Here is a 25,960-nt window from a genome sequence, read left to right on the forward strand (position 1 = left end):
AGGCACGACCATGCTGAACTAGGGGGGCACGTGGGACCAATTGCAAGCAGCAGAAAGAGACAGGGTTGGGGGAGCGAAACCAGACCCACTTATATTGGCTCTCCCACTGCGTATTTTGGATTTAATGAAGACCATACTTGCACCACACAGGATAAATTGGGATAAATTGGCCGCCTGTAAACAGAAAAAGGACGAGGGTGTTTCTGACTTTTATAAAGGTTTGAGGGTGTCTTTTCTGATTACAGCGGCCAAGACATGACTACTGAAGGGGGGATAAGACTCTTTGTTGACAAATTCGTGGACAATTTATTACCAGACATAAAGGGAAAATTGAAATTGTGTGAAAGTATATGGCCAGTCTCTACTGCCACTGGATTAATCAGCAGGCCTACCCTCAGCCCCGTCAACAGCAGTCCAGATCAAGGTCACAAGGACCTCCCAATGACAGAAGGCAATCCCAACGCCCTCCCCGTTCTTCCCTCTCCTACAATCAGTGCACCTATTACAAGCAGGAGGGCCACTGGAAGAATGACTGCCCCAATAAGGACAACTCCACAGGCCGCCCCATGCCCCCACCGCAACAGGACAACAGATCATGCGGTAGGTCTCGTCCTGCAGACAGACCCCGCCAGCAGGCCCCTTCACGGTCCCACAGTACCCCCGCCCGAATTATTTTGATGCTTCATCCCAGCGTCAATATTTTAATGACGACTATGATGCGTATGAAGGTCAGGGGTCCTCCTTTGACTAGGACAGCCTTCGACAGAGGGGGGTGGGACCAGTTTCTATTCCTGTTAGGCAGAATGGCCCTCACGTTGAGGTACAATTAGACGGTACTCCACATGATTTTTTGGTAGATACTGGGGCCACCAAAGGTTCTGTTAAACAGGAAGAGGTCCAAGGGGTCCCTCTGTCTGGCAATATTAATGTCTCTATGGGTTTTTCTGGTGTTCCGGTGGCTAACCCTGTCTTCCAGCCGCTGCATGTTGATATAGGTCCTTACACCATTAGCTCCCCTCTCATTCTTACTTCGGCCTGTAGTGAGAATTTATTGGGTTTGGACTTATTAAAGAAATTGTACGCCACCATTTATTGCTCTCCGGATTGAGTTCATGTCACTTTAGGTCCAAATATTTCCCCGTCACAATTTTTGTCAAAACCACTTCTACCCGAACTTCGAGATTTGCCAGACATTTTATGGGCCACACATAAGGACGATGTTGGATGTCTGGACATACCACCGTATGTCATACGCTTGAAAGCCAATGCCAAATTGCCTCATCTTCCCCAATACAAATTATCACAACACATTGAACAACAACTCAAAAATATTGTGAACCAGTTGATTGATTTGGGTGTTTTGAAGAAACGCGTGGTAATGATTGTAACAGTCCTGTCCTTCCTGTTCATAAAACATTTTCTGATGGCACCACATCTCCAGTACTCCGATTTGTTATTGATTTACGGGCGGTCAATAAGATTGTAATACCCCAGTTCCCTGTTGTTCCTGACATTACGACATTATTAACAATGATACCTGCCTCCGCTACTTGGTTCTCTGTTATCGATCTTAAGAATGCATTCTTTAGCATTCCCATTCATCCAGATAGCAGACACATCTTTGGGTTTTCACTGGGTGGTTGCAGTTTCCGGTTCTGTCGCGCTCCACAAAGCTATACTGAATCGCCTAGCATTTTTAGCCAGGCCCTCAAGTGTCAATTAGATACCCTTGTTTTTCCTTGCTCCTCGACGCTGGTTCAATATGTGGATGACCTTTTAATAGCATCCACTTCAGAACAAAATTGTAAAACAGATACTGTAGCCTTATTGAAACATCTTGCACACCATCACCATAAGGTTTCCCTCTCCAAATTGCAATATTGTAGACAGGAGGTTATATACCTAGGACACCTCCTGTCTAAGGAGGGACATACGTTGACGGCTGAGAGAATACAAGCTATACAAGACATACCGGTTCCAAGGACACAGAGAGAGGTTAGGGCCTTTATAGGTATTACCTCCTTCTGTCGTCAATGGATTCCTAATTATTCTCTTTTGATAAAACCTTTTTTGCATCTCACCCACAAAGATTGTCCTTAAACAATTGAATGGAATGACGATTTTCAGTCTGGTTTTGATGAATTGAAAAATACACTCTGTACAGCACCTGTACTGGGTATGCCTGATTACCGTAAAGATTTTCAGTTATATGTGAGCGAGAGAAATGGATGTTCACTATCAGTGTTAACCCAAGAGCATGGCGGCAAACAACGCCCCTGTGCTTATTTTTCGGCCCTACTAGATCCAGTGGCCCGTGCACTCCCGAGCTGTCTACGGGCATTAGCCGCCGCAGCGGTCACAGTGCGCCAGTCGGCCGGGATAGTCATGGATTCACCCCTCACCCTGTTGGTCCCACACACTGTTGACGCACTATTAAACAAAACAAGAACACAGCATCTTACTAATGCACGATTAACTACTTATGAACTGACACTTTTAGCTAGTCATATAACATTAAAAAGGTGCAACACGCTCATTCCTGCCACTTTATTGCCAATTACTGAAAAAAACTGAAGATTCCTATGATGACATACATGACTGCAATCTCCGGACGGAGGATGAAACAAAAGGGAGAGTGGACTTACAGGACACTCCACTGAAAGACCCTGATGGCATATTATACGTAGATGGCTCATGCATCAAGCTACCCGATGGCACTACCTCTGCAGCCTATGCAGTTACAACAGCTACCACTGTAGTTGAAACAGCTAGAATACCACACAACTCTGCTCAGGCCGCAGAATTAATAGCTCTAACACGAGCCTGTGAGTTAAGTAAAGGACTTAATGTAAATGTTTACACGGACAGCCAGTATGTATTTGGCGTAGCACACAATTTTGGTCGCTTGTGGGCAGAACGAGGATTCCTCACCTCACATGGGACACGTATTCAACATGGGACCCTTATAACTAACTTACTTTCCGCCCTGGCATTGCCCAAAACAATGGCTATCATGAAGTGTAGTGCACACAAAAAGGTGACAGATGAAACTGGACGGGGCAACGCCCTAGCCGATCAGACAGCAAAAGATACAGCGTATGCAAAGACAGGACACATGTATGTGGTAGATAGTACAGAGAAGGTTTGTCCCCATGAGATATTTGGGAACACGGTAGAGAGTGTCAGGAAGATACAGGATGAGGCAACTGAACAGGAGAGAAAGGAATGGGAAGAAGGGAAGGCCCAGTTAGAGGAAAATACACTGTGCTGGACAGATCTGTCACAGAGGGAAAGATGGATGTTACCCGATGCATTTGTTCTGCCAGTAGTGACTATGGCTCATGGTCCTGCACACGTTAGTGCGAAAAGCATCTGTGATTTGCTTCATCCGGTTTGGTCTAATAAAAATATCAGAAGGGTAGCTGACCAACTGGTTCAATCCTGCATGATTTGTTTACAACATAACATAGGGAAGGGTGCCTCAGTCCCCGCTGGGCATTTTTCACCACCAACGTATCCCTTTGAAGTACTACAAATGGATTATATTGAGATGGAAAGGTGTAACAACTTGAAATATGTCCTAGTTGTGGTTTGTATGTTTAGTAAGTGGGTAGAAGCTTACCCTACTAAAGATAATACTGCCCTTACTACCGCAAAGGTACTTCTGAAGGAGTTCTTCCCACGGTTTGGGGTCCCAAGGTGTGTCTGGTCAGACAATGGGAGTCATTTTGTAGGGCAGATGATGAAAAGGGTGTGTGAAGGGTTGGGCCTCCACCAGAAGTTTCATGCAGCTAACCACCCCCAGTCAGCAGGACTAGTTGAAAAATATAATGGCACACTTAAATTGAAGATGTCAAAGATATGCGCAGAACGCGGTATACGGTGGCCGGACGAGTTGCCCCTGGCTTTAATGTCTGTCAGGATGACGCCTCACTCTAGATCAGGGTTGTCACCCCATGAGATAGTGATGGGAAGGCCAGCAAATGTCTGGGGGGGTCCCTCGACCTCACAAGTACTCAGAACTAGAACATCCTGTTTTGATGGACTATTTAAATTAACTCACTAATTCTTTGCGTTCTATTCACCAACAGGTACGTGAAGCACTCCCATCTGTAACCACTGATCCAGGTCACAAGATACTACCTGACTGGGTTCTCACAAAGAATTTCCAGCGGAAAAAGAGTCTTGACCCTCGATGGAAAGGTCCACGACAGGTCCTCCTTGCTACTCGAACAGCAGTTAAAGTCGAGGGAGCAAAGAATTGGATACATGCATCCCACTGTAAGAAAGTACCCCTGCTCGTACCCTCTGATGAAATAAAAAGTGGTGACCACCCGACGACTAAGGACCATTTCAGCAACACTACGCGGAGTGATAAAAAACAGAACAACAGTGTGCTGCAGGAGGTTCCCTCAGATTGTGGTCACACTGAACAATTGTTTCCTGACCATACCATACCACAGTCCACAAGATACGATTCCCGCCCACGAAAATAAGAAAATGAACAATGAACTGATTGCTTGTCCCCGGTACTAAGTCTGGCGATAGCTGCAGGGCCGTGATTTTGTCTGTTGGGGCGGACCAGAGTGTGTCAATAGGACTGCTGGAATCACCCCACAGTGAAGCAACCACCAGTCACAGGCAGCACTTAGGTCGGACTGAACTGCTAGTGGGACAAGCAATAAAGAGAAATGGGTGTTATACAGGAAGACAAGAGGAAAAAGAAGAAAATAAATAATTTAAAAAGACTATTAGGCCCACGAATCGCTTACCTCACCATAACAATACTATTTTTGGTACTTCTGTCCTGCATTGGGTGGGTAATACATGATTCTGACTCAGAGGTCTCACCAACTACGCCACCGCCTCAAGAACACAGCCATGTTTCCTTACCACCCCATGAGGAAGGACGACGTAAGGAATATGAAAACAATACCTTCATATCTATGTTACACCAACATCAGCTGGCTGTAAATAGAACAAATTGTTGGATATGTGGCTTGCTACCAAATTCCATGCAAAGAGGGTTGCCATATATTTCATTCCCTTTTTCTTTTGATGGCTCCTGCAGCGCCTGGTATGAACTATCAGCCATTTGGGCTATCTCAATGGATGCTACTAATTCCGGACTATTGGTCACCTACCTATACCGGTTATGCTGGCCCACTGGAACGAGAGTTTATGGAACAAAGGAAGAAAAGTCAGAATATGCTGACCAACGAAATAGGTCTTCTGACATATTTTTTTTATCCTTTAATACCACACCCCGGATTGACCGAAGATTTTTTGTAACACAGGTCAAGGCTCCACTTTGTTTTCAGAAAAGTGGTAATAGAAGTGTAGGTGCCAGTAACTGTAATGCTACAGTAATATTGAATGGAACTAATTGGCCTACCATGATACCATCACGAAACTCGTATTTTGTTTGTGGTAATAATGCCTACACCTCCTTGGTACCCACCTGGACCGGCACGTGTTACATCGCTTGGTTACTACCACCAACTTACACAGCTGGCCCTCAACACCACAGGACTCGGAGAGGGGTAATATCTGCAGAAGATACCTCAGCACAAGAAGCATTGGACTACTTTAAAGGAGTCCTTCCATTTTGGGGCCCTATGATGAACAGTAGGGATATCAGACATCTCACACGAGTCATGGAAGCAACAATAAATGAAACAGCAGGAGCTCTGAGTAACATCACTTCAGAGCTTGCTGCTGACCTCCTTGTTACTCTTCAAAACAGAATGGTTCTTGACATCATCTTGGCAGACCGTGGTGGAGTTTGTACTTTGATCGGATCGAGCTGCTGCGTTTATATACCAGACAATGCCCCTACCATGTATAAAGCTATTCAAAGGTTGCATACGATAGCTTCCACAATACACCAAGACGAAGGAACATGGTCCTTGACCGACTGGTTTTGGGGCTTGAGTTCCCAATGGGGCTGGAACATACTAATATTCCTCTCTGTGCTCGCTGCTGTATTCCTTACCTGTTGTCTTTGTGTACAGTGCCTACCTGCTTTGTGCGGGTGCTGTATGGCATCCCTTGCCCCCTGGCCTGTTCGCCCACCTCAACACACGGCTATGCTGTCCCTTGAGCAGGTGATAAAAGACCTTATGTCCATTAACATAGATGCTGAATGACATTCAAGCTTGCCTCACAATGGCAAAAGGAGGGATTGAGAAAATGTACATAAACTTAATCATACACCATAGCCGCTAGGCATCTATTTATCTTTATTATTTTGCCATGTGCTCGACAAACCTCCTGAACTTTAATGATTGACCTTGTGCTCGCAGCCTTGGGCTGCAATCTGATTATCGCTGTAATTTACTTGTTCTAACCGTATTTCTGAGAATTGTTGTGCTTAATCAGTAACTGCCAGAACAGGTCTGTACAGGTCGTTGCCACCTCCTGCTAGCTGCATCTGTACCTTCTCCCACCACACGTGTGTCCCTGAAATATTCTGAAGGCTGCAGAAGACCTTGAATACGCCAGGGGTGGAGTTGTCCTCTGACTAAGCAGTTTTGTGTGTATATAAGGTTGGGTGCCCCGGAGTGAAGGGGCAGCCTCCGTAGGATAGTCACTTGACTGTCCTGGGACTCTGTATTAGCTTGAGCTATAATCCATGTAATAAACTTCTCTTTATTCCTCCAGTTGGTGACTCCGCCTGATTTGTCTACTCTCTGCTAAACGGACCCTGAGGACTAGGGTGTTCCTCCACTGCTGGGAAGGAGACCCCGGGTGGGGATTCTATCTTTCCTGGTTCCTCAAAATCTACGACTACTAAAACTAAGGGGAAACTGGAAATACAAGGAATGAAGAGAGTTAACACATATAACTAGTAGAGATACGTAATGTAGTACCGGGGTTTACATAGTCATATAAGTAGGCAGGCTTCTTGAGAACTCTACTACTCCTCCTGGACACAGTGTCACCAAAGTATCCATAGGAGACATCCCAGATGCTCCAGTACAAAGATAGATCACTTTTCCGGATACTTGTTGCATTCATCTTGTTGTTCCTGCTGGGTGCAAACACTCAACTTAAGCTCCATAGTTCACCATCATGTGGTTTAACAGCATTGTTCAAGAGTGTAACCACACAAAGGGTCCGGATGAACTTAGATTAATTAGCAGGTCCTGCCAGAGGCTTTATTTTTATCCAGTCTCCTACACACCTTCATATTCTGGGTTGGATTTCTCCTATCATAATGTTTCTTTTTACGTGTAAACAGAATTCTCTTATTCACCATTCACCCTCCACTGACACATTAAACCTGCCGATTAACTGCTTCATCCACCCAGGTGTGAGTTTTGTGGGGACATTTCTACCCTTAATCATTCAAAATGAGTTGTACCTTCATTATTTAGTCATTATCTTGAAATATGTTTTGCCCCCTCGGGTATGTGCATGTTTGCGAATTATTTTTAATGTGACTCAATTACATTCAGTGGTTATCTGGGAAATCTGGCAGTGTTCAATCCCTTCACAACTTATGCTGGACACGCATACACTACACTGGCAACTGAAACAAAACTTCAGTAAGGTAAATACAACCATTGCTTAAGTGCGGGGGTTAGTAAAGTGGAGAAGGGACAGACCTCAAGAGCGACAGGCCATTCTGCCACGTAGGCATTTGGCTGGTAAGCAATAGGATAGGTTGGCTTGTTTCTGAACATGATGATCTACCATGACACAAGCATGATGTCCCCACAGCCTCATTCTAGTCGGACTGCTGCAGTGTCTGTATATCTTAAACTTCTTTGCTTGGGCTGATTTTGGTTTTCATTTCGGACCTGGTTCCAGGTTATTCAAAAGCTAACCAGATAAAGTGACTTTCCCAGATTAAAGGGGGAATGTTGAGATTTGGATCTTAAACCAATAATGAGTCTTAGCCTCGTTTTCTTTTCTTTGAGGGTGAAGAGAGGGCAATTTTTTAAATTAAGAAACAAAGCAAAAGGAAATACTGCAATACTTTTTTGCCATTTCCAATTTGTGAAACGAGCACTGTAAAAAATCAAATAGAAGTGCCATTGACTGCTGACCTTTTAGATTCATTTGTCAATGCCTTTTTTTCATTAGCAAATGGCTTATGCAAACGTTTATTACAAAAGTTATTCAAAGATGGCTGGCTTTGAGTGTTAAATGTTTTTTTTTAACTAAAAAATATTCAATGATGGCTGCTCATGTATGCTGCATATGCCTAGAATAAGAATAAAATGTAACCACTGCACCATCTTGTCACAGTCTGAACTATTGTCTTTGCCATTGAACGAATATTTTGTTTTCAGCAAAAATAATGCAGTATGCATTGAATGTGCATGTATGAAGAAACACAAGCAGCCCGGTAGCAGAGATAAGGGAGCTGCCAGGTCCCTGAAAAAAAAAAGTGATGTTTTGTTTCATGATGAAGCAGATATTAGGTCATTAGTTCTAGAAATATTAGGGCACTAATTCTGGGCGCCGAAAGGGACTACTTTTTCTGCGTATGTACACATTGTGCAAGGAAGTATGCCATCACTCACAGTGAGGTTAATAAATGTGGGAAGTGGGATGATGCTGTACCCCTTGTTGTATGCTGTGATGGGCGGAACAAAAATATTAATGACAGAACAAAATACCAATGCATGAAGAGGGCAGCCTAAAACCCAATTTAACTAAGTATTTTACAAATACAATTAAAAAAACACAAAAGTTTTACTTAACACCAGACCTATAAATAGCCCACACCCTCACCACGGTCTCTGCTGCGGACTCTTTTAGTGCCAGATTTTCCTTTCTTGGATTTACTGTTAGGCTCCATACAAACCAGTGATGCATCAAGAGGCCCAAAGACAAGATGCTGATTCGAATATTACAGCTTTGAATATTTAGAGGTTTCAAATGTACATGCGCCTGGTTCTTCATTTTCTCAGCTTTTAAATGTGTATCCATACTGACATCTACACCTGTGCTTTAGGCACTTAACATGTTCTTCACAGTTTAAATGAATTGAGAACTGCACATGTGACTAACCGAACAATAGGTTTGAATGTTATAATAAAGCATTGTACGTATGCGAGTATAATACGATGATAACTTATATAAGATCTCTTTCAGGAAATTTTCTATTCATAAATATTTATTTAGTGTACAACTGTGCTATAACTATAGTCCTTAAAACACCGAAAGGTGTTCTCTACATTGGGGACACAAACGCTGCTTCCTTTGCAAAATCACTGCCCCATAGACCTTTAATGTAAGACGGTTCCCATTTATTCATTTACTATGGCGGATCACTTCATCATACCCTAATGATATGGCCTTTGTCAAGAGGTGAGTGCTGGTTGTAAAGAGTTAGATGTGTAATGTGTGTTGTAGGAGTCTGGAGAGCAAAGGTTGTGCGGTCTCCAGAGAAACTGGGAGTGAGGGTAGGAAACACGGTGGGTAGGATAGACAATATGGGTGTTTGTCGAAGTGTGAAGGGCCAAAATGGGGCTGTGGCCTCAGTATCCTCAATGGCTGTTTTTTCATCGTCTCTGCTTGAGTCGTAAGAAAAGGAGCACATAAATGGGCAGTGGGTGCTCCTAAGACTGGAAAATCCAAGATGCCCAAACACCCCATAGGTAGAAGGGCTTTAGCTAGAGACTCTAAGCAGGCATCATTTCTCTATGTCTGCTGCGTCAAAGGTTTGGAGGCGAGCTTAGTGCCTAACATTAATGAAGACTGATCTAAATACTTTCTCTGCCTCTCTTAAAGAACGGAAAAACCTTATAAATGATCATCAGTACCACTGCTGTCCCTGACTGTAACTATGCAGTCAGGACAAGACTGCTTAGGACCTCCCTCACATGCCTTTTCCGCATGTGTAAGGGACTGCACCATACCACTTAAATACCATATACTATTCAATATTTTTTAGAGTTGGATCCTAACTAAATGATTTCTATGGAATCTGCTGACCAGATGTATGAAGCACTTGTAGCAAAATACTGGTCACAATTTGCAACCAGTGTGTAATTTTGCGAACCTATTTATGTACTAATATGGTGGTTCTCAAAATCTCGAATTGCACGGGCCACAATCTAACCTACCCCATCAATATACATGCACAATTGTTGGCCATCACATGGATGCTGGCCTCCTGAGGCCAACAGACTACTATGGCCCTCATTCCGACCCTGGTGGTCATAGACCGCCAGGGCCGCGGGTGACGGAAGCACCGCCAACAGGCTGGCGGTGCTTCCTTGCCCATTCTGACCGTGGCGGTAAAGCCGCGGTCCGAAAACCGGGTCTGGCGGTTTCCCGCCGGATTTCCCACGGCTGGGCGAATCCGCCATGGCGGCGCTGATGGGGATTCTGACCCCCTTCCCGCCAGCCTGTTTCTGGCGGTTTTTACCGCCAGGAACAGGATGGTGGGAACGGGTGTCCTGGGGCCACTGGGGGCCCCTGCACTGCCCATGCCAATGGCATGGGCAGTGCAGGGGCCCCCTAACAGGGCCCCAGCCTGCTTTTCACTGTCTGCATAGCAGACAGTGAAAAGCGAGACGGGTGCAACTGCACCCGTCGCACACCTGCAACACCGCCGGCTCCATTCGGAGCCGGCTTCTGTGTTGCAGGACCCTTTCCCGCTGGGCGGTGGGCGCTACCTTAGGTAGCGCCCGCCGGCCTGGCGGGAAAGTTGGAATGGCCCCAGCGGTCTTTTGACCGCGGGGCGGCCGAATGGCGGTTCCCTCCAGGCGGGCGGCAACCGCCGCCAGCCGGGGTCAGAATGACCCCCTATGTCTGCTCACTTAATACATATTTTGTTTACTGCAACCCATTTGCCTTAAAGCAAACAGAGCAGCATTTACTTATTTTTTAAACTTTTTACAATTTTGAGAATAAATAGTAGTCCCCGGTACCACAAACTACTACCCACACAATCCCTGGAATCTTTATGTGCACAACACAACTGCAGTGTTATGACCTCAACTGCAGATCCATTTGAGGGTATATTTATAGTTCACCATTTAACAAAAGAACACTTTAGAAACACCTCCTTGCAAAATCACATGCACAAAATGGCAAGAAAGTCTTATGCCTGCCTAAGCGTTGCTACATTCTCACACCAAGCTACCTCAAATCCATTCGGAAGAAGCCTGAATATGCCCACATCCACAAATCAGCATAAGAGTCACATGATCTGCTATGAAGCCTTCTAATAAAGTATCCACCACAAGCAGTAAAATGGACACCCAGGCACCCCAGTAAAACAAAGCAAACTGCAAAGCACTTTGGCACAATCCAATCCATACATACACTGCTCCAAGGAGGTCCATAACAGGAACAAGATAGACACTGTTCAATATATGATTCACCTATAAATGTTACAAAACACAACCATACAATCAGTACAAAACAGACCTCGTCAGTTACATCAAGGACACTTCAAATACGCCATGAACTGCTAGCTTCTGGCACAAAACAACACTTTCCACATAACAACACTCAATACCTTTACAACTACCCTTATTCACTTTTCTCAAACAGAACATGCCAGGCCGACACTCTGGAACTCATATGATCAACATTACACCTAAGTAATTGAATTAGCTAGGCACAGCGGACATCAATCAAGCATCACCATCATACCATGTAGAGCCACTCAAAATTAGCTTATACATACCACATACATGACATCGTAGTTATTAATATGGTTAGTAATGCAGTCTGAAAAACAATCTTTATAGGCCAGGAAATGGAAAATTGGCCACAAAAAAATCTCCAAAGTCTATTGCTATACCTACTCATAAAAATAATACACTACTAAGATCTTTAAAGGAATCAACATGTTTTACTTTCATTTTCACCTAATAAACCCATTATTAAACTAGACATATAACAAAGCTCTTCTAACCATATGTACCTAAATACCAATACACAATCAAATTGTTGAATTCCCAGGACCTTATGGGAAGTGTCATATTTAGAAGATGCTGCAATGCCATGCTGGTTGTATAGATTGGTGGTTAGGTATTGATAACATTTCACAAAAAAACATAAAACATACCTGTATCGCTTCTCTACAAACTTGTGACATTGAGTGCTCTTGGACTGTATGAATGGGAGAGCCAGGATTTAGCCTTCTTATTTTAAAGAATAAGAGACAGAAAGGATATAGGGTCCTCTAAAAAAAAACTCCACTCGTCAAGATCCAGATACAAAAGACACCTCTGTACTTAGATGTTAAACAAAGGGAAGGGCAATAACCTTTTTTGGTTGACCCTAATAAGGACCATATAGATTTTATTCCTTCAAATGTAGGTGTGTAGTGCCTTAAAAATGATTAATGAAATTTTGCAAGCTAAATGGTGAACAAATGTGGTTCTGCTTCCTGAAATTACATGGTAGTCTTACAAGAGTCTCTTTGACTTGAATGCACATTAAGTGCTGGGATGAGAGTCCAACAGTAAGACGGATACAGTAGTTGAGATGGACTTTACAAACACTTCATCTAATATGTCTATTCTTTAATGGATGCATTGTTTTATAATGTCTTCTCTACCACACCATAGGCTATGTCCACATTTTAAAACATTCACTATTCTTTATGGTATTTCCTAACCTTCTCACCTAAAGCACAACCCAACTACCAGCTCACATTACGTGACATGATAGCCCACATTCACGCAACATTATAAATGTTTGTAAATAGTTGTTGATCGCTGTGCTACAGAAAATCCCATATAACGCAGCAAACATACCTATGATGCATCACATGAGGCTATCAATGGGCATCCAATAGCACTTTCAAACAACAATACCCACTATACAACACCATTCAAGATACTCCTTTAATTTTGTGTTTATCAAACAGAACATGCAAGACCAATTATCCGACACCTTACTGTACAGAAGACACAAAACTCATATAGTTGGTAAAGTGCTGCCAACAGCACTTTCCCCTCACAGCACCACACCAACATAGATCTTAGAATCAGTCAGTGAGTTAGCTGAAACATACCACCCCCTCAGACTCAACACTGCACTATAACTATATTAGTGAGAATCTATGCTTATCTAGAAAACAACCTGCAAAGAGTAGGCAAGCAACTGCCTGCACAGCTTAATGATAAACTGGAAAACCTTTTAACACTTTGATGCATACACGTAACAAACACTACAAAGATCTGAGTCTAGACTGAATTTATTTCACTTTCGCATGAATCAGCATGAATTATTAGTAAACTAGGCTTTTAAAAAATAACCAGCATGAAATATTAATAAACTAGGCATTCAACAAACATATTTCTACTGTAATGGAAATGCCCTTTTGCATAATCACCCTTAAGTTTTGGACTGATGCTGCTGTTTTTTTTACTCTGAGTACACATAGGAATGCTAACTAGACCTCACTGCTAGTGTTCTAACCCCTTACAAAATGTATGCTAAATTGGTTACCCCAAATTGGCATAACCTGACTTTCATATAAGTTCCTAGTATATGGTACCAAGGCTATCCAGGGCATTTAAGACAGAGGCCCTGACTTACATATTACATATTACATATTGGCAGATGAGTTACTCAGTCACAACGGTGATGGATATCCCGTCTGCCGAAATCTAAATCCCATTATATCCTGTGGAATTTAGATTTTCAGCAGATGGAATATCTGTCACCGCTGTGACGGAGTAACTCGTCTGTCAATATATAAATCAGGCCCAGATCTTCCCCCAGGGCTACAGCATTGGTTGTGTGACCCTGTGAGTGACAAAGTACAAAATGGCTCCCAGCCTGCTACTGTAGCCTGGAAGAACAGTTTTAAAACTGCTTGTCCGTCTTTGCTATTCAAATCAATGGCAAAACCCCTACTTTCCTTAACAATATATAGAGGTTTCCTCTAAGGAAGGCCTATGGAGACCTAAGACAGGGAGCTGTGTGTTATTATGTAGGACATATGCTTTTAATATGCTCTAAAATCAAAGCTTCCAAACTGTTGTTTTTGCTGTGGAAAAGTAAATTGCCCCATTGGCAGGGGCATAGCTTCAGGGGGGTTGTTTGGGATGTTACATCCCCTTAACAAATGTGTCTTGTGATAAGTAGTTGGGCACAGGAGCTTTCAGTCGGGTATGTGAGGTATTTGGTGGATTTACACACACAAACATGAATGCATACAAACACTCTCCCTCAACTCTGTTTGGGAATACTAAAAAAACGTGGGTTATTTCACAAAATAATGTGCCTTTTGTCACTTATTGCCCCAATCAATCTGCATTCCTCTCCCTTTCCACTGCCCCTAGCACCTCTTGTGCATCATGCTTGTCGCATAATGTATTTCAACATTATGTGCTAGCGTGATTGTTGGGAAATTTGAAACTACCCCCCACCCCAATCTTACTGACCATGCTACACCTAAGACCATTGGCTAACACTGGGTTACTGCTGACCTGTCAGTCCGGCTAGCTTCTGAATGGGACTATAAAAGTGGGTACTTCAGGGTATCAAATTATTCGTGCCATTAAACCCAACTTGATGCCAAGTCAACTTTAAGGAAAGGCAAATTTTAGAAAGCTGCCACTCTGTTGTCCCATTTGTCGAGTCTATTCATACAGTTGCTGTCCACCAGCCTTCTGACCTCTTGGAGAGTAGTATGAACGACTCCCATACCCAGGAACAATCAAAGCCTGCTGTAGGGAGAGGTATTACCTCACCCTTGCATGAGGCCACTTAGGATGCTGGCCTCAAAGTCGAGCTTCAAAGGCGATGCCACCTTTGGTAGGCAAATGGTGATCACACTCCTGAAGGGTTGCCCCTTTTTTCAGATAGCTAGGTTGATATCAGGAACAGAACGGGAAACCAGTGGGCAAACCAGTTTTCCCCTGGGTGTGTAGCCCATAGGTAGCCATACTACTAGGATGGGCTACCAAGCTCTTAACATCCAAGGAAGGGTTCAGACATCTTGTGGGTGGACAGAATAGTGCACTATGGGATTGCTTGATGCCACACATAACCGGAATTTGTAATAGGGTGGGATGGATCCTGGTAACTATTGTCTAGTGACCGCATCACCCCCACAGGGTATGTTCTGGGCATAACTATGGCCCCCCTGGCACCCTGAAGCTCAAATCACGATGAAACTGGAGACAGGACTGAAGAAAGACTGCCTTGCTGACTCCTGGACCTGGCAATATAGGCTGCGATGACTGCTGTACTGCACCTGCCGCACCTTGGGCTAGCAAATAAAGGACTGTGCCTCTGGCCCCGGGCCCGTGGATGAGTTGCTCCCAAGTGTCACTTTAAAGTAACTCCAAAGGTCAATGGGCTGACCCCCTGGGACCAGGACCATTAATTCTGAAGAAGCCCATTCCTGCTAGTCAGTAGCCACTCTATGGGAATTGCTGCTGACTGCCACTGGGTGTCCCACTAGACCGATACTCAGTGGGAAAAAGTTGCACCTGAGTCAGCTCAACCCAGGGGTGTCATTTGAGTCCAGATTGGTTACCAAAGAGGGACACCAACCTTCACCAAAGGATACGATTGGACCTGCTGTGTATGGAGACAGAAGACAAGCCGCTGCTGGACTTCTACTGGCTGGAAGAGGACTTTGAGGGACAGTGACACCTATGGCTGAAGTTGCCCCCACTTTACCAGTGGACTGAGAAATAACCGCAAGGTAATCCCTGTCAACCGCACAGCACCCAGAGCATCTTTTAGCATCCTGGACATCCTGCATCCCCAGCATCAGGACCACTCAGTTGAAGTCTATGGTGTCTTGATTAAAGTGTGGCGCAGGACATGAGGCTGCTTTGATGACCAGATAACTGTCAAAGTACTCCTTAGTGACCACCCCTCCCCCAGGCTGACGACTTCCCTGCCAGAGTTGGTCGCCCAATCAAGCTGCAATAGTCAAACACAATTCTTTCTAACTTTTCAAAAGTTTTGAAACTTTACTATTACCAATGATTGTTTGCACACTAGACTAAAAAGCTGAGATTTACATTTTAGTTAATCATGTATACCTCCTGAGCCCTCTGGCGGAATTTGCTCCTCTCGGTGTCTAAAAATTCATAAACATATAATTATTTTTATAAATTGGTGTCTGATTTCGTTCATGTTGTGTACATTTCTTATTTCGTTGTTTGGTGCTTCTAAATGCTGTACACTAGTTTCTTTGTTTAAGCCTTGCTGCTCGAAACCACGGTTACCCTGGGTCAAGCTAAAAGTTTTACATACGAGCCTGACTGTACACAAGACAGTTCTGACAGTGTGTTATATGGTAAGGTCGCACAACTATACCATGTAATACACCACAAACCTCCCATCTACTAAGTATGCAAAACCACACACCACCAAACAAGCATAGATTACCAGTCAATGGAAATACCAGAACCGTACAAAAATGATGCCCAGATCAAAAAAGCGAGTGTAGAATGTGTATGCAAGTGCCGAGAACATAATGCACTTCAGAAGGAAATAATCCATGCATGAATTTTAACAGTACAAAGTGTATACAGAACTCCGTGACCTTCTAAATATTCATAGAGCGTAGCACAACATTAGTCCTGCTATGGTGAGCAAGTACAAGTGAACATTGAAACAAAGCATACCAAATGCCTGCTCAGTCCAAAACGACATTTTTTTTCTTTGAACGAGAGTGGAAAGCCTTTGGTGAATTTTCAGCGGAGATAAAGGGATTACAGCAAAGTCAGCATTGAGTGTTGCAGTCTCCGTGGTATAAAACAAGCTCTGATAAGCAAAATACATTGCTCTTTTGTAAAGGATGACATATTTAAATCATGTGGCCTTGCGGAGACCATCACGCTGAGCTAATAAGGTATCTAATAAACAACTATATAATTGTGAGGAAAGACATCCAACAGTTTGCAAGGAACTGAAATTAACCTGGCAGCACCAAAACTTTTGGTCATCTAAACCAACCACAATGTTGAGATCCCACAAAGGCAACGGCATGAATACACTTGCCAAATGATCTCCAAACAAAAACAACACCTTTCCAACCACACATCAATCTGTTTGGGTGAGCGCTTCAGTGCCCCACATAGGGGTAGTAAGCGCTATGTAAATGCTGCTGTACAACACGATTGTAGGTCAATTCTAACAAACATACTAAATGTTTTTCAAGAAAGAAAAACACAACGGCAACCGAAAGTATATGCTTAAACTCAGCATGCGTTCTACTTGCATTTCATCGTGTCCTTGATCACTGAATGCAATGCGAAACTGAAGAGAAATGTCACAAGTAGACTGCACTTTTAGGTTACCTGGTGATATCTTCTGACAGCTGTGAAGGATCCGGTGGGTAGAATTTCACATTAAACGAAAACTGCCAAGCACCACCTGCAGGAATAATAATACTACATTTATTTTACTCCTTGAGTCCCTCTTTGTAATAAGTACTTGAATGTCATGTCTAGCACAATATTTATACAATTCCAATGCCCTTACATTGTTTGATTTATTCTGACAATATAATCATGCATTATGAAGTGTTAGTACTCGGGAGTCACACCGTGGATTTTTTGACGTACTGCCACAGTATTATATTACACTTCTCTCAGGCTAGCTCTCCCAAGCCCGCACGACTCACGGGCAGTTAGGCAATCCTTGAAACATGTAGTGCTACTTGACTTGGAAATGCAGACATCACATACTGCGAGGTCACTAAAAGGCCGAGGCCCTCTATTTAGGTTTTGAGCTTCAGTCGTATCAGAGTCTAAGGCTAAAGCTTAGTGGTTGCGTGGTCGTAGGTTGGTGTGAGAATAGGATGTTCAGTTCCGAGGGCACTGGCATCATAACTTCAAATAAACAGTCTAAGAAGTGTGTTATTTTTTCAATCGGAATACGTCCTGCACTATATTAATCTTGGAAGTTCAATAGCATCCAGTTACTTGAGTTTCTTATAGTCAACTGTGTTCTACAGCCTTCTATGAAAATGGGGCTTTGGGGGACAGGTGCCACATGGCAGTCTGTCCCCCGGGGACATTGGGAGGAGGAAGCCCAGCCGGACAATTGGGCTGTGTTTGGGCTACATCCGTTACAGGATGTAGCCCAAGGGATATATATACCTGCCATTTTGCAGGGCTAGCCACAATTTTGTGGGAAAGCACATGACGGCAGCCGTGCATATCGATTAGTGAGGGAAGTTTTTTGGAGCATGGTGGAAAGCTTGGAAGCTTTATACTCAGGCAGTAGGTGTTTTGTAACACGGTTGAGGACCAAGTAGCATGGCGTCAGCAGAGGGAAAAGTGCGGGTGGCCATGCAGCTGCTGGCAGAAGCTGGCTGCATGTACCTCATGGTGAAGGGAAGTGGCGCGGCCTCACCCGGCGAGGCGCGCGTCAAGCGGGGTGGCGGCCATGGTCATCACGTGCTCGCTGTCCCAGGCGCAGAGGCCTGATCAGTCAGAGAAGGTGAGGGGTCAGGGCCACCCGTGTGGGCGCGGAGCAGCTGTGGCAGGGGGCAGGATGGGCGGTGGGGAATGGGAGGGGCCGCAAGGCATGAGCGGAGAGAGGGCTGGGCTGGAGAAAGGGAGGGGGTTGTGAGGCGAGCTGCAGTGACAGGGCTTAGGCTGGAATTTTGGCAATGGGAGAGAAGGAGAGGCACCAAGGGCCTGGGGAGCGCAGTAGTGATGCCACAGTCACTGATGCCGTTCAAGAAAGGAAGGAGGGCCCCGGCCATAAGAAGGCCATGCTGGTAGGAGCAGAGACGGTACAAGGGTGGGGCCAAGCAGGGGCAGGAGGGGAGGGGCAAGAGGACGACCTGGTTTTCGGGGGAAGAGCCCGGATAGTTTGGGGAAGGCTGAGGGTGGGGAGGAGTGGGGTAGAAGCGTGGACGGTGGGGGAGGGGTGGAATTTAGGAGGGAGCGGAGTGGCATGCAGTCGGAAGGACGGGGATGAGGATCCTGGGGAAGGGTTGCCAGGGTGGGGGACAAGCGTGGTGACACCGTTGGTGGCGAAGCAGGTGGGGGCTCTCCCATGGAGTGAGGACGAGGAAGGGGGGACTTAGAACTGAGCAGCAGGGGGCCATCGAAATAAGTGTATTCCAGGAACAGAGCAGTGGGGGTGTCGGGCAGAGGAGCGGGGCAGCAGGTACGGGGGTGGTTATTGCACATTGCCTCTTAAGTTAAGCCTGCCTGCCGGCTTTGTGCCAAGCTACCAGATGGTGAGCACAGGCCAATTTATGGTGTGTTTTTAACGTACCCTGACTAGGATTGTGGTTCCTGCTTGGAAAGGGTGCCTACATCTGCCAAGCACAAACCCAATTTCTCTCCCAGGTCACAACTTGACCTGTGGAACTGGCTCATAGTTTTTGTCTGAGTAAAGAAAGTCACTTCTAGGAATGTGTACTTCAAGTGAGACAGTGGATTTGGCTTTACAGCTAGGGGAATTTAAATGGGCAGGGAAATAGAACATGAAGAAAAGGGATGACAACCATCTCTGACGGCCAATAACCTTAACAAGCAACTTATAAACTTTGAGGTTTCATTCATACCTGGGGATTACCCCAGCATGTGTATCCCACTTTCCATGTACCTGCATGCAACACATACTCAGTTGAATGGGTGCAGGTATTACCTCCTACTCAGATTTACCAGAAGAGGCAGTAAGCAATCGACACATCCAAACACATCCTAACATTAAGCAGGTACGACGGCCTGCACCTCAGTACTAGAATCAGCTGCCACCAATTGTTAGCAGGGTCACACCTTGGGCTTGGGAACAGTAGTCGCCACACCCTATAAGAAGTACAACTTAAGGTGGTTCTCAAAAACTGTAACAGAGTCTAGAACTGTGTCAGTGAGTAACATGCCAGCATTCACCAAGAGACTTGTGACACAAATCTCTTGCACCAAAACATATGTAGTGGGTCGTCAAGAGTTAAATGGAGGGACAGGCTGCCAGGTGGATACTGTGTAAGGCACATCTGACCCTTCATATTCCGCTCTTCTTAATTTATAGTCTCCTGGAAACTGGAAACTGTCTTTCTTATAAAACTGCCAGCTCTAGCAAATACACATTTCGGTAACCAGAAAGACAGATATAGATCAGGTTTCAAATATTTTGCATAGATTCCCTTAACCTTTCTGAAACTCCAAAATTAGCAATCAAGGTCTTACAACTCTTACACCAAACATCATCATGCTAACCAATGCCTCTCAAAACTACAGCCACCTCATGTGTCCACAATATGCTATCAGCAATCATAACTTGAAGAAACTATGTGCTGATCATGATAGTCCTTCTAGTTATAGAACTAGCTCAGCCCTGTGCTGTATTCCAAAAACAATTGAAAGTGTAATTAATTGTTACCTGTCAAACCCACCTGGAGACAAAAGCATTAACAAGTGATTCCCAATTCTGCTTAATATCGTGGTATGGTATTGAGAGAAAACTACTAAACTTCGAGACTCACTCCATATTAGCCATGATCAAGGCATTCCCTGTCATGATTCTACTGTATCTCTTGGTGTATATGATATCACTGACCATCAGGTGCTCTTTAACAGACTAGCATATTTGGCCAGCATCAGTAAAACTGCTTTTGGCATAGTATACATCTTTGCTTCTCAACTGCAATGACCAAACCTATATCTCTTCCTCCCAAAAATTGCTCAGCCTTGTCACCAACGCTTTTCAACAACTACATGGGTCTGCTCAGAAGCCTTCAGGACACCATCAAGATCAGTTACTGAATGTTGATAAACTTTCACTTGTAGGTAGATGATCGATCTGGGAACCAATCTAAATGCTCTCAATGACTATCCCTCGTGCATCCCTCATTATCACAAGTCTTGTACCTGCATGGTAGCGCAGCCAGGAAAGCTTATGTTGAAAATAATCCTCAGCAGTGGCTAACAGTTTGTGTTTCGTGGTGCATCCAGTCCGAACTCTAGCGATTATGTCCATGGACTACCTACCATTTAGGGTGTCTGGTTATCACACTCCACTGACACATCATGATCCAAAATTTAGCCATGGTATGGGTTATTCAACTTTACTCAGATGTTCTTGCAGGGCTGAATTCTTGTCTGTAGCCGCCTCACACATCTTAACCATCACTCCAACCTATTCTGCAGAATCCTGTGCTCGTCACTTTAGATAACAGATGCTTTGGTACATTTGTTTCCCTCCTCAAATCTATTATCCATGTGTTTTCAAGAAGGTTACAACGTGTGTAATTTTTTAATGTCTATAACGTAACAGGTAACAATGGCTGGATCTTCAGGAGCAAGTTGGATTGGGATAAAGTAGCCCTTCAATATACCCTTAGGTGCAATGCTGTCCTGACTTTGTACAACATAGAGATTTGGATACAGAAAGTACCCACATTTCTCTCAATGAATTTACAAAAGGAGCTAGCAATTCTGAGCACTCTAAACAGACTGCAATATGTGAGTAGCTTGGCATGTGACGACATTGTCGCAGTGGCTAGGGGAATGTCCTAAGGGATCACAATGCCCTAATTATGCCTGAATTAGAATGCAGAGTGAACTACCGTGCATGACTTCTTTTGTAATTGGAAAATGTTCTTTCATTGTTTACTACAGTCAACAGTGCTAAAAGTGCACCATTGTTATTCGATTCAGTATCCTTAATCTATACTACTTACTCACAAGGCTTACCGAGCCGCAGTAGCACCACCAAAAACTGAAACAAAAGGATGACTGCGCATCCCTTATATTCAGTGGGGTAGGGGCATGTGTGTTTGTGTGGAGGGAGGGTTTGTGAGGCTAATAATGAGCCCCCTTTCTTGTGAACAAGGCTTCTAAGGGAATAAGGCAAAGTCCTCTCTTGTTTCAGTCACATGAATGTGTATACTCATGTGTCTGCCAAACACTATGCTAAGGAAAGAATACCATCTATCCAAGAGATTGGTGGGCCTTCTAGACACAAACTGCTGCTTTCCCAGGAGCTGAACCTACCTTCCCAACTTTTGTTTGGGGTGTTAGGAGACTTTGAATTAGGGGATTCTCCATAGATCTGGTTGTTGGAAGCTAAAGGAGATCCATTATGAAGGTTTCTCTAAGAAAGTAGCACCTACGTGGAGGGGTAATGTTTGTGCCAGTGACCCAGCATATTTTTACGCCCCAAAATGTATCTCAACAGAACACTCCCAATTTCTATTAATCGTAGACAGTGTCAAAAATACAGACAAATAGGTAAACAGAACCACTCCATGACTGAGTTCTACATGAATGGTATAGTTTAAAAGACTTATTATAAAAATTCTAAAGAAATATGGTACAGAGTCTATGCCATGAAGGCTCTCCACTAATAGGGCATTATAAAAAATTGCAAAATAAAAAATATTTTAACTCTTAAGTGGACACCAAAATCAAGAGAGAAACAGACAGCATCCCTATTAGAACAGAAAAGTCTCTAGTGCACCCCAAAATCGATTTTTTTTAAACATTATTATTGCATATGAGATTTCCAGAACTACAGTATCATTGTGGTAGGACTGGAAATGTTACATTCACAGCAAATCAGAGCAGTCTTATTCAAAGTCATATTGCTTTAGTACCTAAAAACAATCCCACTACATGAATAATTATTATGCTAATGTCATCCGGGGAGACGGTGGAAGAAACTAGACATGTGAACAACAGCAAGTTATCATGAATGAATAGCGTACAGTGATCCAGTGGAAAGACCATGAAGTAACAGTTACAGTTAGGTGACTTTGCTGAGGAACATTCATAAAAAAACAGCAATGAATAATGACTAAGGAAATTGACAAATGTTATTTTGCTTGACTACTTGCTGCAGTAAGAACATACTCTGAAATGTGAAAGGAGAAGGACATGGGTGGCATCCATTTTAGAGAGGATGGCAGTAATGATGCAGAAATGAAGGTTTTACATTTATTAGCGCTTAAACGTAGTGCCGCAATAATCAAGTGTGACTTTAATCGAACGAATAAAGATTGTACGGGGACAAATGTGCCCTCAGAGTAGTTTTCCAACATTTATAAGCGTGCTTTATATAACGTGATGTATTAGAATTGCACGAATCTGACATAATCGTAAACGTGTGCTATGATTTGCTTGTTTGAAATGTTTTAGCTTAGCATTACTTTAGTGGAGGCTTCGGCCTAGTTGCCTGGTCTCACGGTTTAGATGCTCGTGTTTTTCCAACGTGCTAATAAACGTGTATTTCTGCTTGAAGCTGTACTTTTCCACTGAGATCGTTCACATGCTTATCTATAAGGTTTCCTGCCAGCCTGGCATCTTCTTCTTTGCTCCAAGGTCAATCTGCAGGTGCGGACAATGGAAGCTCTGAAAGTGAGTTAATTGGTATAACATGTTGCAACTTACGTACCCGTCTCCAAGGATAATGTATGCCTAGGTAGAAGCTTGAGAACTGTTGTTTTTGATTGGACAATTTGAAGCCAACCTATGAACCCTCCAATGGAAGACCCTACTGGATTTGAACTGTTGTCTATTTAAACCAGGTGCACGAGAAGAAAGCAGCCATTACCAGCCATTGCCCGCCATTTGCAGGACTTTGCAGCTATTATGGCCCACCTTGCTGCGACGCCATTTTGAAAGAGACTCTGATGCTTTCTCTAATCGAGAGAAAGAGACTTTAAGAAATTCTCGCCCTAGAGACTTTAACTTTGATTTGTCCCTTTGCATGAAGTAATAGTTTTGTCCCTTTGCCGCTGAGAGGCGAATGCCCCGTCCACTTTGCCCCTTTGCCCCGTCCCATGCTGATCGAAACCGGTATCCATGCTGATCGAAAACCGGTACCTGTGAGACGAAGACTTCCTTGAATGCTGATTGTAATTGGTAAATATGAAAGGAAATTGTACAATTGCATTGTGTTTCTTTTAGGTAACCAACTGCTGATTTTGATAAGAGCCCTAGCTAGGAGTTTTCTAAATTAATGTTACTAAATTGTTTTTGCATGAAGTCCCACATGCAGATGCTAATTCGAGGTTAGATGAGGAATCATTGGTGCACGATGCAATTTGAGACCTTGTTATGCTGACTAATGTATTCAATTAGCTCATTACAGATTATAGTTTTAGTGGTTTGCGTTGCTATTATCGAATGCATTGTTATTCAAATACTGCATAGATTGCATCTTTTCCGCCGTTATGGACAGCTATTAATGTTCATTTACATATATCAATTGGTGTTGAGACACATCTATATTGTGCTAGCTTTGTTAATATAGGGAAATAAATTCATTAACTTTGAATAAACTGGTGTGGTTATTCATGGCCGAAAGGTCATGGTTCGCCGAAATGTATTCTGGAATAATTGTTAAGTGTTATGTTGATCAGGGTATTGCTTATGTTCGTTATTGATTATTGATTAGATTAAATTGATTGATCTCGGGTGAAGAGAGTCTCACTTAGCCAAAAGATTCATCGACCCGAAGAGCGTCCAAACACAGGTAAATTATTAGTACGGAACGCTCTATCAGTAGATGGTAGCAGAGGACGGTTTAGACTTTTGAGACCCCACTCGAAAGGTATATGGTGTTGAATTAGATTTTTTTGGGGTAAAACAGATTGAGAGAATGATGATGGGCTAAGTCCCCCGCGACTTTCCCGGGATCTCGGAGCTTGCGAATGGAGAGAATGGAGGTGTGAAATCAGCGTTGGCGGTACTAGTGACGGTATGAGTGAAGTTAGGATTTTGCGCTTGCACAGCTTATTGCCGCAGATTGTTTGAAAAGGTTGCGAGGATTTTAGAGAATAGCGGAGCTGCGACTCCGAAGTGTAGGAGTAGGGAAGTCGTCGAACTTCATAGAAAATAGCGGAGGTGCGACTCCGAGTGTGAGAGTAGGGAAGTCGTCGAACTTCATGTGCATGTGGCGCTTTGTGCAGAAAAAGGTCCACGTGGTTGTTGTTGTTGAGACGGGCCCTGCGAGGTCAAGAGACTCCGGAGTATGTTGAAAAGTGTATGAGACACTTGTTTTATGTTGTGGTCTGGTCGGTTTAATAGGTTGACCGGGCGTGGTCAACGAGTCGGTACGTGTGTTAAGGGAGTGAAAGAAAACTTCGACTTCGGGCTTTGACAAATTCTAAGTGCACTAGAATAGATCATTGACAAGTTGAGAGCAGTCTGCGGGTCAGATTTGCTTGCGAAAGTGGGGACCGAGAAAGATGGAATAACTGCCGAGGCTAGTGAAAAATCCCTAAGGTCCTGAAGCGATTGTGTTACCCTTCCTGTAGTAAACCGACAGATCTGTTTTATTATTATTTGGTAGCTCGCGATATATGCCAGAAGCTGTTACGAGAGGAGCTGAGTGAAGGAGGACAAGCCGCGAGGCTTTGTCAGCCGCAGTGTGTGTGAGTGTGACGTCACTAGGAGCCGCGCTGGGATAGGTTGGTTGCAGAGAAGGGTCGCGCACGGATTGGACGCAGTCCGTGGGGCTCGATTGGAAGGGGAAAGGCAAGCGAAGAGTATTCCGGGAATTAAAGTCACTTATTGATTACAAACTTTGTGAAATAAAAGACGAGAAAATGAAATTTTTTAAAGCATTTAAGAGTGCGATGAAGGGGGAGTCTTACATTAAAGCGAGCGTAGGAGAAGAGACGCCGCCCGAAGGTACACCAGCTTACATTGTAATGGAGGAAAAAGGGGTAGCTCCGTGCCTTTGGCTAAAGCAATGGCACAAGCTGACAGAGAAACATGGGAGCGTAGCGTTCCCGATCCATGGGACATTCAATATAAGGATCCTAGAGAATCTGAGATTCGCGATGTACGACATGAAGGTACCTCCAAGGCCAGCACAGTTTGAGGCTCTAGCGATTTGGGAACTAATGGCTAGACAGCAACAGCAAAATAAGTTCGAGACCAGGATAAGGAAGGTAGAAAAGACACTAGCGGACGCTAGGTGGGATAATGCACAGAAGGTGTGGAGATCAGATGTATTGCAGGGGATAAAATTGTTTCCCGCAATTACTAAGGAAGAAGAGGCGACAGGCAAGAAAGCTACCTGTAAGACAAACAGG

General features: G+C 43.9%; 1 protein-coding gene across 33 annotated transcripts in view; it reads right to left on the bottom strand.

The window, feature by feature from the left end:
* Positions 1-25,960, bottom strand: part of EPB41L3 (erythrocyte membrane protein band 4.1 like 3) — an 826,134-nt gene that overhangs the window by 369,718 nt on the left and 430,456 nt on the right. For all 33 annotated transcript variants that reach the window (XM_069219822.1, XM_069219821.1, XM_069219820.1 and 30 more), the window contains exon 6: positions 17,253-17,328. In XM_069219822.1, the coding sequence (XP_069075923.1) occupies positions 17,253-17,328 (76 nt within the window). The remainder of the gene's footprint in view (positions 1-17,252; positions 17,329-25,960) is intronic.

Source organism: Pleurodeles waltl, chromosome 2_2 (genome assembly GCF_031143425.1).
Source record: "Pleurodeles waltl isolate 20211129_DDA chromosome 2_2, aPleWal1.hap1.20221129, whole genome shotgun sequence".
Lineage (NCBI taxonomy): Eukaryota > Metazoa > Chordata > Amphibia > Caudata > Salamandridae > Pleurodeles > Pleurodeles waltl.